Source organism: Cetorhinus maximus, chromosome 10 (assembly GCF_964194155.1).
Source record: "Cetorhinus maximus chromosome 10, sCetMax3.hap1.1, whole genome shotgun sequence".
NCBI lineage: Eukaryota > Metazoa > Chordata > Chondrichthyes > Lamniformes > Cetorhinidae > Cetorhinus > Cetorhinus maximus.
This window is the reverse complement of record NC_135888.1, coordinates 50,020,597-50,037,720: the sequence shown is the minus strand read 5'-3', so window position 1 is coordinate 50,037,720 and position 17,124 is coordinate 50,020,597. Positions and strand designations below refer to the sequence as shown.

At 56.1% G+C, this 17,124-nt stretch overlaps 1 protein-coding gene across 1 annotated transcript in view; it reads left to right on the top strand.

Moving 5' to 3' along the window:
- Positions 1–17,124, top strand: part of LOC144685684 (rab-like protein 6) — a 121,240-nt gene that overhangs the window by 89,957 nt on the left and 14,159 nt on the right. The window contains 4 exon segments of the mRNA XM_078550467.1: positions 1,901–2,048; positions 2,488–2,658; positions 4,346–4,383; positions 4,386–4,705. Of these exon segments, the coding sequence (XP_078406593.1) occupies positions 1,901–2,048; positions 2,488–2,658; positions 4,346–4,383; positions 4,386–4,705 (677 nt within the window).

Below are 17,124 nucleotides of genomic sequence, written 5' to 3'. Positions count from 1 at the left end.
AAACACCCTCCTTTAAAGGTTGTGAATGCTGGAGATCAGTTGAAAATTTCAGGACTGAGATGGAGTTATTTTTGTTGGATAAGGCTATCGAGAGGGATCACACTAATGCTAGTAAATTGAGTTGAGGTTTAGATAAGCCATGATCTCATTTGAATTTGGGTATATAACCAATCGCCGGAAGAATCTCCCACTGTTTCTATGTTGCTGATGAATGAGGCTTGGGAAACAGCTCAGTCACTACTTTTACATTTCTAGTGTCAGTTTGAAGAAACAATGGAGGAAAGCAGCCAGTCAGACTGAAATAGCTACAGTCAGTTTTTTGTCAGTGTTAACAGGAAGTTCTCTGTTCAATTTACATTAATTAATTTAAAGCCCCAGGTGTGATGTAATTACAAAAATTGTCCCTCCTCAGCACCTCCTGCCCCCGTCCGCGACCCCTCCTTTCCTCACCACCCCCTGTCCCCGCCCCCTCTCTCTCGCGCCCCCCTCTCTCTCGCGCCCCCCCTCTCTCGCGCCCCCCCTCTCTCGCGCCCCCCTCTCTCTCGCGCCCCCCTCTCTCTCGCGCCCCCCTCTCTCTCGCGCCCCCCTCTCTCGCGCCCCCTCTCTCTCGCGCCCCCCCTCTCTCTCGCGCCCCCCTCTCTCTCGCGCCCCCCTCTCTCTCGCGCCCCCTCTCTCTCGCGCCCCCCTCTCTCTCGCGCCCCCCTCTCTCTCACGCCCCCTCTCTCTCGCGCCCCCCTTCTCTCTCTCGCGCCCCCCTTCTCTCTCTCGCGCCCCCCTTCTCTCTCTCGCGCCCCCCTTCTCTCTCTCGCGCCCCCCTTCTCTCTCTCGCGCCCCCCTCTCTCTCGCGCCCCCCTTCTCTCTCTCACGCCCCCCTTCTCTCTCTCGCGCCCCCCTCTCTTTCTCGCGCCCCCTTCTCTCTCTCGCGCCCCCCTTCTCTCTCGCGCCCCCCTTCTCTCTCTCGCGCCCTCCTTCTCTCTCTCGCGCCCCCCTTCTCTCTCTCGCGCCCCCCTTCTCTCTCTCGCGCCCCCTTCTCTCTCTCGCGCCCCCCTTCTCTCTCTCGCGCCCCCCTTCTCTCTCTCGCGCCCCCCTTCTCTCTCTCGCGCCCCCCTTCTCTCTCTCGCGCCCCCCTTCTCTCTCTCGCGCCCCCCTTCTCTCTCTCGCGCCCCCCTTCTCTCTCTCGCGCCCCCCTTCTCTCTCTCGCGCCCCCCTTCTCTCTCTCGCGCCCCCCTTCTCTCTCTCGCGCCCCCCTTCTCTCTCTCGCGCCCCCCTTCTCTCTCTCGCGCCCCCCTTCTCTCTCTCGCGCCCCCCTTCTCTCTCTCGCGCCCCCCTTCTCTCTCTCGCGCCCCCCTTCTCTCTCTCGCGCCCCCCTTCTCTCTCTCGTGCCCCCCTTCTCTCTCTCGCGCCCCCCTTCTCTCTCTCGCGCCCCCCTTCTCTCTCTCGCGCCCCCCTTCTCTCTCTCGCGCCCCCCTTCTCTCTCTCGCGCCCCCCTTCTCTCTCTCGCGCCCCCCTTCTCTCGCTCGCGCCCCCCTTCTCTCGCTCGCGCCCCCCTTCTCTCGCTCGCGCCCCCCTTCTCTCTCTCGCGCCTCCCCCTCCTCTCTCCTATATACCTCTCGCGCCTCCCCCCTCTGGCCCCCCTCACTTTCACGCTCCCCCTCCCCTCCCTCCACCCTATTCCTCTGTTCCCCTCCACCATCTCCGCCCCCGTCTCTTTGTCTTTCCTGAGCTTCTTTCCCAGTATTGTTGACTGTTCCTCCATTATCAAGACTCCTGTTATTGCCTGCTGCTCTGCCTCACTGTCTCCCGTGTCAGTTTCCCATTGACTTGTCTCTTCTCGTCTCTGTTCTTCCTTCAGCCTTCTCTGAAAAGTAAAACCTCTTCTGATGTCAGTTTTCTTGTGCAGATGCAGCATTCCCGGGTTCCTCTGAGGGAGAAGTGAAGACACAGAATGTTGATGACTTTGTCCCTGAGGAGGGAATTGACAAGAGTTTCCTGGAAGATACAATTCCTCAAAAGGAAAGTGGTAGTGCAACACGGCATGAGAGTGACAGGTAGGAATTTCAGGACATCCATAGTTGGACGATCACAATGACGGAGCAGTTCAGCGCCCTCGGGACTCAGGACTTGTATACCACTCAGTTCTTTATTACCTTTTCGTTAGTGGATGATAATCTCAGAAAATGAAACAGTGACAGATACGCCATACACTGACTGTGATGTCAGTGGAATTAGTGTTATACAGTGTTATTACAGAAGAGGCACTGGTAGTGTTGGGAGGGTGGGTGCCAGAGGATGTTCTGTAGGTGATGGGTGAGGGTGCGGGCCACTGATGGTGGACTGGAGAGGTCCTGTAGGCGGTGGCCACCGGTGGAGTGATTGCACTGTTGCTGTCTGCCACCATCTTAGCTTGAGCTGAGTGACACATTTGGTACAAGTGGTTTAACAGCTGTGAGTCACCTACTAACTGCTGCTTGCCTCATCCTACTGCAGTGATGGCGAGAGGAGAGGAAATCCCATGGTAGCAGCATTCCAGGATGATTTGGACCTCGATGACCAGATGTTGCAGATTCCAAGTGTGAAATCACAGGTTCCCAGTAAAGACATAACCCTGTCCAGTGATGAAGATGAGAGTGCAAAGGTCATCATTGATCCACCAAAATGGTCAGTGCTTCATGAATAGTTGTTTTTCAGACTTGAGGAAAGTACAGAGTTATTTACCCTGGGTCAGCATTAGGAGCATTGCTCTGTTGATTTATACGAATGACCTGGATTTGGATGTACAGGGCCAATGATTTGAAACTCGGAAATGTAGTAAATGATCAGGTGGATAGTAACACATTTCAGGTGGGTACAGCCTGGTGAAATGGTCAGAAACATGATGGGTGAAATTTAACACAGAAAAGTGTGAAATGATCAATTTTGGTAGGAAGAATGAGAAGAAGCAAAATAAACTAAATGGTGGTGGGGTGCAGGATCAGAGAGCTGGGGGTGTATGTACACAAATCTTTAAAAATTACAGGGCAAGTTGAGAAAGTTGTTTTAAAAAAAAGCATGTCGAATTCTTGGTTGTATTAATAGAGGAATAGAATTCAAAAGCAAGGAAGTGATGCTAAACTTTGACACAAGACTGGTTAGGTCTCAGTTGGAGTGCTGTGTTCAATTCTGAGCGCCACACTTTAGGAAAGATCTCAAGATCTTGGAGAGGGTGCAGAGGAGATTTACTACAATGGGACCCAGGATGAAAGACTTCAGTTACTGTGGAGAGGCTGGGGCTGTTCTCCTTGGAGCAGAGGTTTAATAGAGAGGTTCTTTTGAAAGAGCTATTCAATTCGTCTCACACTCCCCTACTGTTTTCCCCTAGCCCTGCAACATTCTCTTTTCAAGAATCTGTCCAACAACTCGTGCACCTTCTCTCTGGTCCTTTTTCCATTCATGTTAAATTCATTTCCTCTGATTACCAACTTTACTGCCACAGTTTCCCCTTCTTTACTCTTATCAAGAATGAGAGGTGATCTTACTGAAATTGAGGGGGCTTGACAGAGTAGCTGCTGAGAGGATGTTTCCCCCTCATGGGGGAATCTAGAACTAATTAATGAGACTAATTGGATAGTCCTTTCAAAGAGCTGGTACAGTCATGATGGCCCAATGGCCACTTTCTGTGCAATAGAATTGCATGAATAGTTTTAATAGTAAAATACCCTACAGCATCAGAGTTAAATTAAAGATAATTGGACCTCAGTGTTCCAACTTCATGATTACCATAGTAACTTCTGACCAGCCCTTGCTGCACTGAGATCCCCTGGATTCACAAAGCCTCTGCACATGGTCATTGTTCACAAGAAAGACAAACTAGTGCCTTGGAACGACTGTTTGATCAAGAGGCCATTAAATTGTAGCTGAAATCTATCATCCATCTTGGTTGTATTAATAGAGGGATAGAATTCAAAAGCAAGGAAGTGGTGCCAAACTTTGACACAAGACTGGTTAGGCCTCAGCTGGAGTGCTGTGTTAGATTCTGAGCACCGCACTTTAGGAAAGATTTCAAGATCTTGGAGAGGGTGCAGAGGAGATTTACTACAATGGGACCCAGGATGAAAGACTTCAGTTACTGTGGAGAGGCTGGGGCTGTTCTCCTTGGAGCAGAGGTTTAATAGAGAGATTCTTTTCCATTCACTACGTTGTTCCACCACCCCCCTACCTATGCCCAATGGTCTACTTGAATGGCCTGAGTGGCACTATGTCTATTATAAAAGGAGTAAGTGCTCAGCAAAAACAGTTTAACAGCGTGGGCGCTTTTCTTCCATCAGTAACCCCGTTTGTATTTATATTATTTTCCCTTCCTCTTCAGGGCTTCCAAAAGTTTATTAAAATCCCAGGACAGAGCTCCACCAAAGCCTTCGAACAGGACCCCGGCATCAGCTCACCCGCCCCCATCCAACCAGAACAACTCAGCAGCAGCAGAAATCCAGCCTCCAGTCTCTCTGGTAACAACTCCCTGACCTCTGGCCCATCTCTGTCCTCCCCGCTAATCCCAATGCCAGCTCCACTCCACAGGACTGAAAACAAGGGCCAGAACAAACCTAAAACACGAGAATACAAGGACTCATCTGACAGTGATCTCGAGGGACCAATTGCCAAACAGTTGCTGTCTTTTGTCATGGATGACCCCGACTTCGAGAGTGATGATTCCAACAGAAAAAATACAATTGTACGTTTCATTTTGATCTTTATTTTTTTCAAACATCTTTTGTTTCAAGTGTGTGGCTTTGGACTGATCAAGGTGAGGAAAGTAATGAAATAGTAACCATTTCAAACACCCAAAGAAACTACGCTGGGGCTACCCAAATCATTACGATGTAAGAGTGGACGTGACACTTAATCCCTCCAGCCCAAGCTGATTCTGTGTGCTGCCTGAGACGGAGCACTCCGACTGACCGCTCTCTCAGACCTAGCACTCTGACTGACCGCACTCTCAGACCCAGCACTCTGACTGACCGCTCTCTCAGACCCAGCACTCTGACTGACCGCACTCTCAGACCCAGCACTCTGACTGACCGCTCTCTCAGACTCAGCACTCTGACTGACCGCTCTCTCAGACCCAGCACTCTGACTGACCGCTCTCTCAGACCCAGCACTCTGACGGACCGCTATCTCAGACCCAGCACTCTGACTGACCGCTTTCTCAGACCCAGCACTCTGACTGACCGCTCTCTCAGACCCAGCACTCTGACTGACCGCTCTCTCAGACCCAGCACTCTGACTGACCGCTCTCTCAGACTCAGCACTCTGACTGACCGCTCTCTCAGACCCAGCACTCTGACTGACCGCACTCTCAGACTCAGCACTCTGACTGACCGCTCTCTCAGACCCAGCACTCTGACTGACCGCTCACTCAGACCCAGCACTTTGACTGACCGCTCTCTCAGACTCTACACTCTGACTGACCGCTCTCTCAGACTCAGCACTCTGACTGACCGCTCTCTCAGACTCTGCAGTCTGACTGAGTGCTCTCTCAGACCCAGCACTCTGTCTGACCGCATTCTCAGACTCTTCACTCTGACTGACCGCTCTCTCAGACCTAGCACTCTGACTGACCGCTCTCTCAGACCCAGCACGCTGACCGTTCTCTCAGACTCTGCATTCTGACTGACTGGTCTCATGCCCAGCACTTTGACTGACCGCTCTCTCAGACTCAGCAGTCTGACTGACCGCCTTCTCACACTCAGCACTCTAACTGACCGCTCTCTCAGACTCAGCACTCTGACTGACCGCTCTCTCAGACTCTGCAGTCTGACTGACCGCTCTCTCAGACTCTGCAGTCTGACTGACCGCTCTCTCAGACTCTGCAGTCTGACTGACCGCTCTCTCAGACTCTGCAGTCTGACTGACCGCTCTCTCAGACCCAGCACTCTGACTGACCACTCTCTCAGACTCTGCAGTCTGACTGACCGCTCTCTCAGACCCAGCACTCTGACTGACCGCACTCTCAGACCCAGCACTCTTACTGATCACTCTGACTGACCGCACTCTCAGACTCTTCACTCTGACTGACCGCTCTCTCAGACCCAGCACTCTGACTGACCACTCTCCCAGATTCTGCAGTCTGACTGACCGCTCTCTCAGACCCAGCACACTGACTGACCACTCTATCAGACTCTGCAGTCTGACTGACCACTCTCTCAGACTCAGCACTCTGACTGACCGCACTCTCAGACCCAGCACTCTTACTGATCACTCTGACTGACCGCACTCTCAGACTCTTCACTCTGACTGACCGCTCTCTCAGACCTAGCACTCTGACTGACCGCTCTCTCAGACTCTGCACTCTGACCGCTTTCTCAGACGCAGCGCACTGACTGACCGCGCTCTCAGACTCTGCACTCTGACTGACCGCTCTCTCAGACCCAGCACTCTGACTGACCGCTCTCCCAGACCCAGCACACTGACTGACCACTCTCTGAGACTCAGCACACCGACTGACCGCTCTCTCAGACTCTGCACTCTGACTGACTGCTCTCTCAGACCCAGCACTCTGACTGACCGCTCTCTCAGACCCAGCACTCTGACTGACCGCTGTCTCAGACCCAGCACTCTGACCGTTCTCTCAGACTCTGCATTCTGACTGACTGCTCTCATGCCCAGCACTTTGACTGACCGCTCTCTCAGACTCAGCAGTCTGACTGACCGCCTTCTCACACTCAGCACTCTAACTGACCGCTCTCTCAGACTCAGCACTCTGACTGACCGCTCTCTCAGACTCTGCAGTCTGACTGACCGCTCTCTCAGACTCTGCAGTCTGACTGACCGCTCTCTCAGACTCTGCAGTCTGACTGACCGCTCTCTCAGACTCTGCAGTCTGACTGACCGCTCTCTCAGACTCTGCAGTCTGACTGACCGCTCTCTCAGACTCTGCAGTCTGACTGACCGCTCTCTCAGACCCAGCACTCTGACTGACCACTCTATCAGACTCTGCAGTCTGACTGACCACTCTCTCAGACTCAGCACTCTGACTGACCGCACTCTCAGACCCAGCACTCTTACTGATCACTCTGACTGACCGCACTCTCAGACTCTTCACTCTGACTGACCGCTCTCTCAGACCTAGCACTCTGACTGACCGCTCTCTCAGTCCCAGCACGCTGACCGTTCGCTCAGACTCTGCATTCTGACTGACCGCTCTCTCAGACTCTGCACTCTGACCGCTTTCTCAGACGCAGCGCACTGACTGACCGCGCTCTCAGACTCTGCACTCTGACTGACCGCTCTCTCAGACCCAGCACTCTGACTGACCGCTCTCCCAGACCCAGCACACTGACTGACCACTCTCTGAGACTCAGCACACCGACTGACCGCTCTCTCAGACTCTGCACTCTGACTGACCGCTCTCTCAGACCCAGCATTCTGACTGACCGCTCTCTTAGACAATGCACTCTGACTGACCACTCTCTCAGACTCAGCACACCAACTGACTGCTCTCTCAGACTCTGCACTCTGATTTACTGCTCTCTCAGACTTTGCACTCTGACTGACCGCTCTCTCAGACCCAGCATTCTGACTGACCACTCTTTCAGACTCTGCAGTCTGACTGACCACTCTCTCAGACTCAGCACTCTGACTGACCGCTCTCTCAGACCCAGCACTCTGACTGACCGCTATCTCAGACCCAGCACTCTGACTGACCGCTTTCTCAGACCCAGCACTCTGACTGACCGCTCTCTCAGACCCAGCACTCTGACTGACCGCTCTCTCAGACCCAGCACTCTGACTGACCGCTCTCTCAGACTCAGCACTCTGACTGACCGCTCTCTCAGACCCAGCACTCTGACTGACCGCACTCTCAGACTCAGCACTCTGACTGACCGCTCTCTCAGACCCAGCACTCTGACTGACCGCTCACTCAGACCCAGCACTTTGACTGACCGCTCTCTCAGACTCTGCACTCTGACTGACCGCTCTCTCAGACTCAGCACTCTGACTGACCGCTCTCTCAGACTCTTCACTCTGACTGACCGCTCTCTCAGACCTAGCACTCTGACTGACCGCTCTCTCAGACCCAGCACGCTGACCGTTCTCTCAGACTCTGCATTCTGACTGACTGCTCTCATGCCCAGCACTTTGACTGACCGCTCTCTCAGACTCAGCAGTCTGACTGACCGCCTTCTCACACTCAGCACTCTAACTGACCGCTCTCTCAGACTCAGCACTCTGACTGACCGCTCTCTCAGACTCTGCAGTCTGACTGACCGCTCTCTCAGACTCTGCAGTCTGACTGACCGCTCTCTCAGACTCTGCAGTCTGACTGACCGCTCTCTCAGACTCTGCAGTCTGACTGACCGCTCCCTCAGACCCAGCACTCTGACTGACCACTCTCTCAGACTCTGCAGTCTGACTGACCGCTCTCTCAGACCCAGCACTCTGACTGACCGCACTCTCAGACCCAGCACTCTTACTGATCACTCTGACTGACCGCACTCTCAGACTCTTCACTCTGACTGACCGCTCTCTCAGACCCAGCACTCTGACTGACCACTCTCTCAGATTCTGCAGTCTGACTGACCGCTCTCTCAGACCCAGCACACTGACTGACCACTCTATCAGACTCTGCAGTCTGACTGACCACTCTCTCAGACTCAGCACTCTGACTGACCGCACTCTCAGACCCAGCACTCTTACTGATCACTCTGACTGACCGCACTCTCAGACTCTTCACTCTGACTGACCGCTCTCTCAGACCTAGCACTCTGACTGACCGCTCTCTCAGACTCTGCACTCTGACCGCTTTCTCAGACGCAGCGCACTGACTGACCGCGCTCTCAGACTCTGCACTCTGACTGACCGCTCTCTCAGACCCAGCACTCTGACTGACCGCTCTCCCAGACCCAGCACACTGACTGACCACTCTCTGAGACTCAGCACACCGACTGACCGCTCTCTCAGACTCTGCACTCTGACTGACTGCTCTCTCAGACCCAGCACTCTGACTGACCGCTCTCTCAGACCCAGCACTCTGACTGACCGCTGTCTCAGACCCAGCACTCTGACCGTTCTCTCAGACTCTGCATTCTGACTGACTGCTCTCATGCCCAGCACTTTGACTGACCGCTCTCTCAGACTCAGCAGTCTGACTGACCGCCTTCTCACACTCAGCACTCTAACTGACCGCTCTCTCAGACTCAGCACTCTGACTGACCGCTCTCTCAGACTCTGCAGTCTGACTGACCGCTCTCTCAGACTCTGCAGTCTGACTGACCGCTCTCTCAGACTCTGCAGTCTGACTGACCGCTCTCTCAGACTCTGCAGTCTGACTGACCGCTCTCTCAGACTCTGCACTCTGACTGACCGCTCTCTCAGACCCAGCACTCTGACTTAACAGTCTCTCAGACCCAGCACACTGACTGACCACTCTCTGAGACTCAGCACACCGACTGACCGCTCTCTCAGACTCTGCACTCTGACTGACCGCTCTCTCAGACCCAGCATTCTGACTGACCGCTCTCTTAGACAATGCACTCTGACTGACCACTCTCTCAGACTCAGCACACCAACTGACTGCTCTCTCAGACTCTGCACTCTGATTTACTGCTCTCTCAGACTTTGCACTCTGACTGACCGCTCTCTCAGACCCAGCATTCTGACTGACCACTCTCTCAGACTCTGCAGTCTGACTGACCACTCTCTCAGACTCAGCACTCTGACTGACCGCACTCTCAGACCCAGCACTCTTACTGATCACTCTGACTGACCGCACTCTCAGACTCTTCACTCTGACTGACCGCTCTCTCAGACCTAGCACTCTGACTGACCGCTCTCTCAGACTCTGCACTCTGACCGCTTTCTCAGACGCAGCGCACTGACTGACCGCGCTCTCAGACTCTGCACTCTGACTGACCGCTCTCTCAGACCCAGCACTCTGACTGACCGCTCTCCCAGACCCAGCACACTGACTGACCACTCTCTGAGACTCAGCACACCGACTGACCGCTCTCTCAGACTCTGCACTCTGACTGACTGCTCTCTCAGACCCAGCACTCTGACTGACCGCTCTCTCAGACCCAGCACTCTGACTGACCGCTGTCTCAGACCCAGCACTCTGACTGACCGCTCTCTCAGACCCAGCACTCTGACTGACCGCTCTCTCAGACCCAGCACTCTGACTGACCGCTCTCTCAGACTCAGCAGTCTGACTGACCGCCTTCTCACACTCAGCACTCTAACTGACCGCTCTCTCAGACTCAGCACTCTGACTGACCGTTCTCTCAGACTCTGCAGTCTGACTGACCGCTCTCTCAGACTCTGCAGTCTGACTGACCGCTCTCTCAGACTCTGCAGTCTGACTGACCGCTCTCTCAGACTCTGCAGTCTGACTGACCGCTCTCTCAGACTCTGCAGTCTGACTGACCGCTCCCTCAGACCCAGCACTCTGACTGACCACTCTCTCAGACTCTGCAGTCTGACTGACCGCTCTCTCAGACCCAGCACTCTGACTGACCGCACTCTCAGACCCAGCACTCTTACTGATCACTCTGACTGACCGCACTCTCAGACTCTTCACTCTGACTGACCGCTCTCTCAGACCCAGCACTCTGACTGACCACTCTCTCAGATTCTGCAGTCTGACTGACCGCTCTCTCAGACCCAGCACACTGACTGACCACTCTATCAGACTCTGCAGTCTGACTGACCACTCTCTCAGACTCAGCACTCTGACTGACCGCACTCTCAGACCCAGCACTCTTACTGATCACTCTGACTGACCGCACTCTCAGACTCTTCACTCTGACTGACCGCTCTCTCAGACCTAGCACTCTGACTGACCGCTCTCTCAGACTCTGCACTCTGACCGCTTTCTCAGACGCAGCGCACTGACTGACCGCGCTCTCAGACTCTGCACTCTGACTGACCGCTCTCTCAGACCCAGCACTCTGACTGACCGCTCTCCCAGACCCAGCACACTGACTGACCACTCTCTGAGACTCAGCACACCGACTGACCGCTCTCTCAGACTCTGCACTCTGACTGACTGCTCTCTCAGACCCAGCACTCTGACTGACCGCTCTCTCAGACCCAGCACTCTGACTGACCGCTGTCTCAGACCCAGCACTCTGACCGTTCTCTCAGACTCTGCATTCTGACTGACTGCTCTCATGCCCAGCACTTTGACTGACCGCTCTCTCAGACTCAGCAGTCTGACTGACCGCCTTCTCACACTCAGCACTCTAACTGACCGCTCTCTCAGACTCAGCACTCTGACTGACCGCTCTCTCAGACTCTGCAGTCTGACTGACCGCTCTCTCAGACTCTGCAGTCTGACTGACCGCTCTCTCAGACTCTGCAGTCTGACTGACCGCTCTCTCAGACTCTACAGTCTGACTGACCGCTCTCTCAGACTCTGCAGTCTGACTGACCGCTCTCTCAGACCCAGCACTCTGACTGACCACTCTATCAGACTCTGCAGTCTGACTGACCACTCTCTCAGACTCAGCACTCTGACTGACCGCACTCTCAGACCCAGCACTCTTACTGACCGCTCTCTCAGACCCAGCACTCTGACTGACCGCTCTCTCAGACTCTGCAGTCTGACTGACCGCTCTCTCAGACCCAGCACTCTGACTGACCACTCTATCAGACTCTGCAGTCTGACTGACCACTCTCTCAGACCCAGCACTCCGACTGACCGCTCTCTCAGACCCAGCACTCTGACTGACCGCTCTCTCAGACCCAGCACTCTGACTGACCGCTCTCTCAGACCCAGCACACTGACTGACCGCTCTCTCAGGCCCAGCTCTCTGACTCACCGCTCTCTCAGGCCCAGCACTCTGACTGACCACGCTCTCAGAACCAGCGCTTTGACTGATCGCTCTCTCAGACCCAGCACTTTGACCGCTATCGCAGACTGCATTCTGACTGACCGCTCTCTCAGACCCAGCACTCTGACTGATCGCTGTCTCAGACTCAGCACTCTGACTGACCGCTCTCTCAGACCCAGCACACTGACTGACCACTCTCTCAGACATAACACTCTGACTGACCGCTTTCTCGGACACAGCATACTGACTGACCCACTCTCTCAGACCCAACCCGTTTTTTGACCGCTCTCTCAGACCCAACACGCTGTCTGACCGCTCTCTCCAACCTGAGCATTCTCTTAGTCCCAGCAGGTTGACTGACCGCTCTCAGACCCAGCATGCTGACTGACCAATCCCTCAGACCAGGCACGCTGACTAACCGCTCTCTCATGCCCAGCACTCGCACTATCCGCTCTCAGGCCCAACACTCTGACTGACCGCTCTGTCAGTCCCAGCATTCTGACTGACCGCTCTCAGACCCAGCAATTTAACTGACCACTCTCTCGCATCGAGCACACTGCCTGACCGCTCTCTTAGGTCCAGCACGATGACTGACCGCTCACCCAGACCCAGCATGATAACTAGCATCTCATTCAGACCAGGTACGCTGACTGACCCCGCTCTCAGCCCCAGCAATCTCACTGACCGCGCTCTCAGGCCCAGCAGTCTGACTGACCACTCTCTCAGGCCCAGCATGCTAACTTACCCCTTTCTCAGACCCAGCACGCTACCTGACCACTCTCTCAGGCCCAGGAATCTGTCTGACCGCTCTATCAGACCCAGCACTCTGACTGACCGCTCTCTCAGGCCCAGTAATCTTACAGAGCGCTCTCTCAGGCCCAGCAGTCTGACTGACCACTCTTTCAGACCCAGCACGGTGACTGACCGCTCTCTCAGGTCCAACAATCTAACTGACCGCTCTCTTGGATCCAGCACTCTGACTGACCGCGCTCTCAGGCCCAGCAATCTAACTGACCGCTCTCTTAGACCCAGCACTCTGACCACTCTCTCAGGCCCAGCAATCTAACTGACCCCGCTCTCAGACCCAGCAGTCTGATTGACCACTCTCTCAGACCCAGCACTCTGACAGACAGCTTTCTCAGGGCCAGCACGCTAACTAACCCTTCTCAGTCCCAGCCTGCTGACTGACCGCTCACTCAGACCCAGCCTGCTGACTGACCGCAATTTCAGACCTGGGAAGCTGCCTGACCACTCTCTGAGACTCACATGCTGACTGACCGCTCTATAAGACCTGACATGCTCTTTGACCGCTCTCTCAGGCCAGACCTCTGACTGACCGCTCTCTCAGGCCCAGCACTCTGACTGACCACTCTCTCAGGGCCAGCACGCTAACTGACCCCTCTCAGGGCCATCATGCTGACTGACCGCTATTTCAGACCTGGGATGCTGCCTGACCGCTCTATAGACCCAGCACTCTGACTGACCGCTCTCCCAGACCCAGCACTCGCACTGACCGCTTTCCTAGACCCAGCACTCGCACTGACCGCTTTCTCAGGCCCAGCACTCGCAGTAATCACTGTCAGGCCCAGCACTCTGACTGACCACTCTTTCAGACCCAGCACTCTGATTGACCGCTCTCTCAGGCCCAGCATGCTGACTGATCGCTCTCTCAGGCCCAGCGCTCTGACTGACCGCCCTCTCAGTCCCAGCACTCTGACTGACCGCCCTCTCCGGCCCAGCGCTCTGACTGACCGCCCTCTCAGGCCCAGCGCTCTGACTGACCGCCCTCTCAGGCCCAGCATGCTGACTGATCGCTCTCTCAGGCCCAGCGCTCTGACTGACCGCTCTCCCGGGCCCAGCACTCGCGCTGACCGCTCTCCCGGGCCCAGCACTCACACTGACCGCTCTCTCGGGCCCAGCACTCGCACTGACCGCTCTCTCAGGCCCAGCACTCTGACTGACCACTCTTTCAGACCCAGCACTCTGATTGACCGCTCTCTCAGGCCCAGCGCTCTGACTGACCGCCCTCTCAGGCCCAGCGCTCTGACTGACCGCCCTCTCAGGCCCAGCGCTCTGACTGACCGCCCTTTCAGGCCCAGAGCTCTGACTGACCGCTCTCTCAGGCCCAGCACTCGCACTGACCGCTCTCTCAGGCCCAGCACTCGCACTGACCGCTCTCTCAGGCCCAGCACTCGCACTGACTGCTCTCTCAGGCCCAGCACTCGCACTGACCGCTCTCTCAGGCCCAGCACTCGCACTGACCGCTCTCTCAGGCCCAGCACTCGCACTGACCGCTCTCTCAGGCCCAGCACTCGCACTGACCGCTCTCTCAGGCCCAGCACTCGCACTGACCGCTCTCTCAGGCCCAGCACTCGCACTGACCGCTCTCTCAGGCCCAGCACTCGCACTGACTGCTCTCTCAGGCCCAGCACTCGCACTGACCGCTCTCTCAGGCCCAGCACTCGCACTGGCCGCTCTCAGATCCAACATGCTGACTGACCGCTCTCTTAGACGCAGCACCCTGACTGACCGCCCTTTTAGGGCCAGCACGCCAACTGACCGCTGTTTCAGACCTGGGATGCTGCCTGACCGCTCTATAGACCCAGCACTCTGACTGACAGCTCTCTCAGACCCAGCACTCTGACTGACCGCTCTCTCAGACCCAGCACTCTGACTGACCGCTCTCTCAGACCCAGCACTCTGACTGACCGCTCTCTCAGACCCAGCACTCTGACTGACCGCTCTCTCAGACTCAGCACTCTGACTGACCGCACTCTCAGACTCAGCACTCTGACTGACCGCTCTCTCAGACCCAGCACTCTGACTGACCGCTCACTCAGACCCAGCACTTTGACTGACCGCTCTCTCAGACTCTGCACTCTGACTGACCGCTCTCTCAGACTCAGCACTCTGACTGACCGCTGTCTCAGACTCTGCAGTCTGACTGAGCGCTCTCTCAGACCCAGCACTCTGTCTGACCGCACTCTCAGACTCTTCACTCTGACTGACCGCTCTCTCAGACCTAGCACGCTGACCGTTCTCTCAGACTCTGCATTCTGACTGACTGCTCTCATGCCCAGCACTTTGACTGACCGCTCTCTCAGACTCAGCAGTCTGACTGACCGCCTTCTCACACTCAGCACTCTAACTGACCGCTCTCTCAGACTCAGCACTCTGACTGACCGCTCTCTCAGACTCTGCAGTCTGACTGACCGCTCTCTCAGACTCTGCAGTCTGACTGACCGCTCTCTCAGACTCTGCAGTCTGACTGACCGCTCTCTCAGACTCTGCAGTCCGACTGACCGCTCTCTCAGACTCTGCAGTCTGACTGACCGCTCTCTCAGACCCAGCACTCTGACTGACCACTCTCTCAGGTCCAGCACTCTGACTGACCGCTCTCTCAGGCCCAGCCCTCTGAATGACCGCTCTCTCAGGCACAGCACTCTGACTGACCGCTCTCTCAGGCCCAGCACTCTGACTGACCGCTCTCTCAGGCCCAGCACTCTGACTGACCGCTCTCTCAGACACAGCACTCTGACTGACCACCGTCTCAGACACAGCATATTGACTAACCCACTCTCTCAGACCCAACCCGCTTTTTGACCGCTCTCTCAGACTGAACAAGCTGTCTGACCGCTCTCTCCGACCTGAACATTCTCTCAGTTCCTGCCGTTTGACTGACCACTCAGACCCAGCATGCTGACTGACCACTCTCTCAGACCAGGCATGCTGACTGACCGCTCTCTCAGGCCCAGCGCTCTGACTGACCGCCCTCTCAGGCCCAGCATGCTGACTGATCGCTCTCTCAGGCCCAGCATGCTGACTGATCGCTCTCTCAGGCCCAGCATGCTGACTGACCACCCTCTCAGGCCTAGCATGCTGACTGACCCTGCTCTCAGACCCAGCACATTGCCTGATGGCTCTCTCAGGCCCAGGAATCTGACTGACCACACTCTCAGACCCAGCACTCGCACTGACCGCTCTCTTGGATCCAGCACACTGACTGACCGCTCTCTCAGGTCCAACAATCTAACTGACCGCTCTCTTGGATCCAGCACTCTGACTGACCGCGCTCTCAGGCCCAGCAATCTAACTGACCGCTCTCTTAGACCCAGCACTCTGACCACTCTCTCAGGCCCAGCAATCTAACTGACCCCGCTCTCAGACCCAGCAGTCTGATTGACCACTCTCTCAGACCCAGCACTCTGACAGACAGCTTTCTCAGGGCCAGCACGCTAACTAACCCTTCTCAGTCCCAGCCTGCTGACTGACCGCTCACTCAGACCCAGCCTGCTGACTGACCGCAATTTCAGACCTGGGAAGCTGCCTGACCACTCTCTGAGACTCACATGCTGACTGACCGCTCTATAAGACCTGACATGCTCTTTGACCGCTCTCTCAGGCCAGACCTCTGACTGACCGCTCTCTCAGGCCCAGCACTCTGACTGACCACTCTCTCAGGGCCAGCACGCTAACTGACCCCTCTCAGGGCCATCATGCTGACTGACCGCTATTTCAGACCTGGGATGCTGCCTGACCGCTCTATAGACCCAGCACTCTGACTGACCGCTCTCCCAGACCCAGCACTCGCACTGACCGCTTTCCTAGACCCAGCACTCGCACTGACCGCTTTCTCAGGCCCAGCACTCGCAGTAATCACTGTCAGGCCCAGCACTCTGACTGACCACTCTTTCAGACCCAGAAACTCTGATTGACCGCTCTCTCAGGCCCAGCATGCTGACTGATCGCTCTCTCAGGCCCAGCGCTCTGACTGACCGCCCTCTCAGGCCCAGCGCTCTGACTGACCGCCCTCTCAGGCCCAGCGCTCTGACTGACCGCCCTCTCAGGCCCAGCGCTCTGACTGACCGCCCTCTCAGGCCCAGCGCTCTGACTGACCGCCCTCTCAGGCCCAGCATGCTGACTGATCGCTCTCTCAGGCCCAGCGCTCTGACTGACCGCTCTCTCGGGCCCAGCACTCGCGCTGACCGCTCTCCCGGGCCCAGCACTCGCACTGACCGCTCTCTCGGGCCCAGCACTCGCACTGACCGCTCTCTCGGGCCCAGCACTCGCACTGACCGCTCTCTCGGGCCCAGCACTCGCACTGACCGCTCTCTCGGGCCCAGCACTCGCACTGACCGCTCTCTCGGGCCCAGCACTCGCACTGACCGCTCTCTCGGGCCCAGCACTCGCACTGACCGCTCTCTCGGGCCCAGCACTCGCACTGACCGCCCTCTCGGGCCCAGCACTCGCACTGACCGCTCTCTCAGGCCCAGCACTGGCACTGACCGCTCTCTCGGGCCCAGCACTCGCACTGACCGCT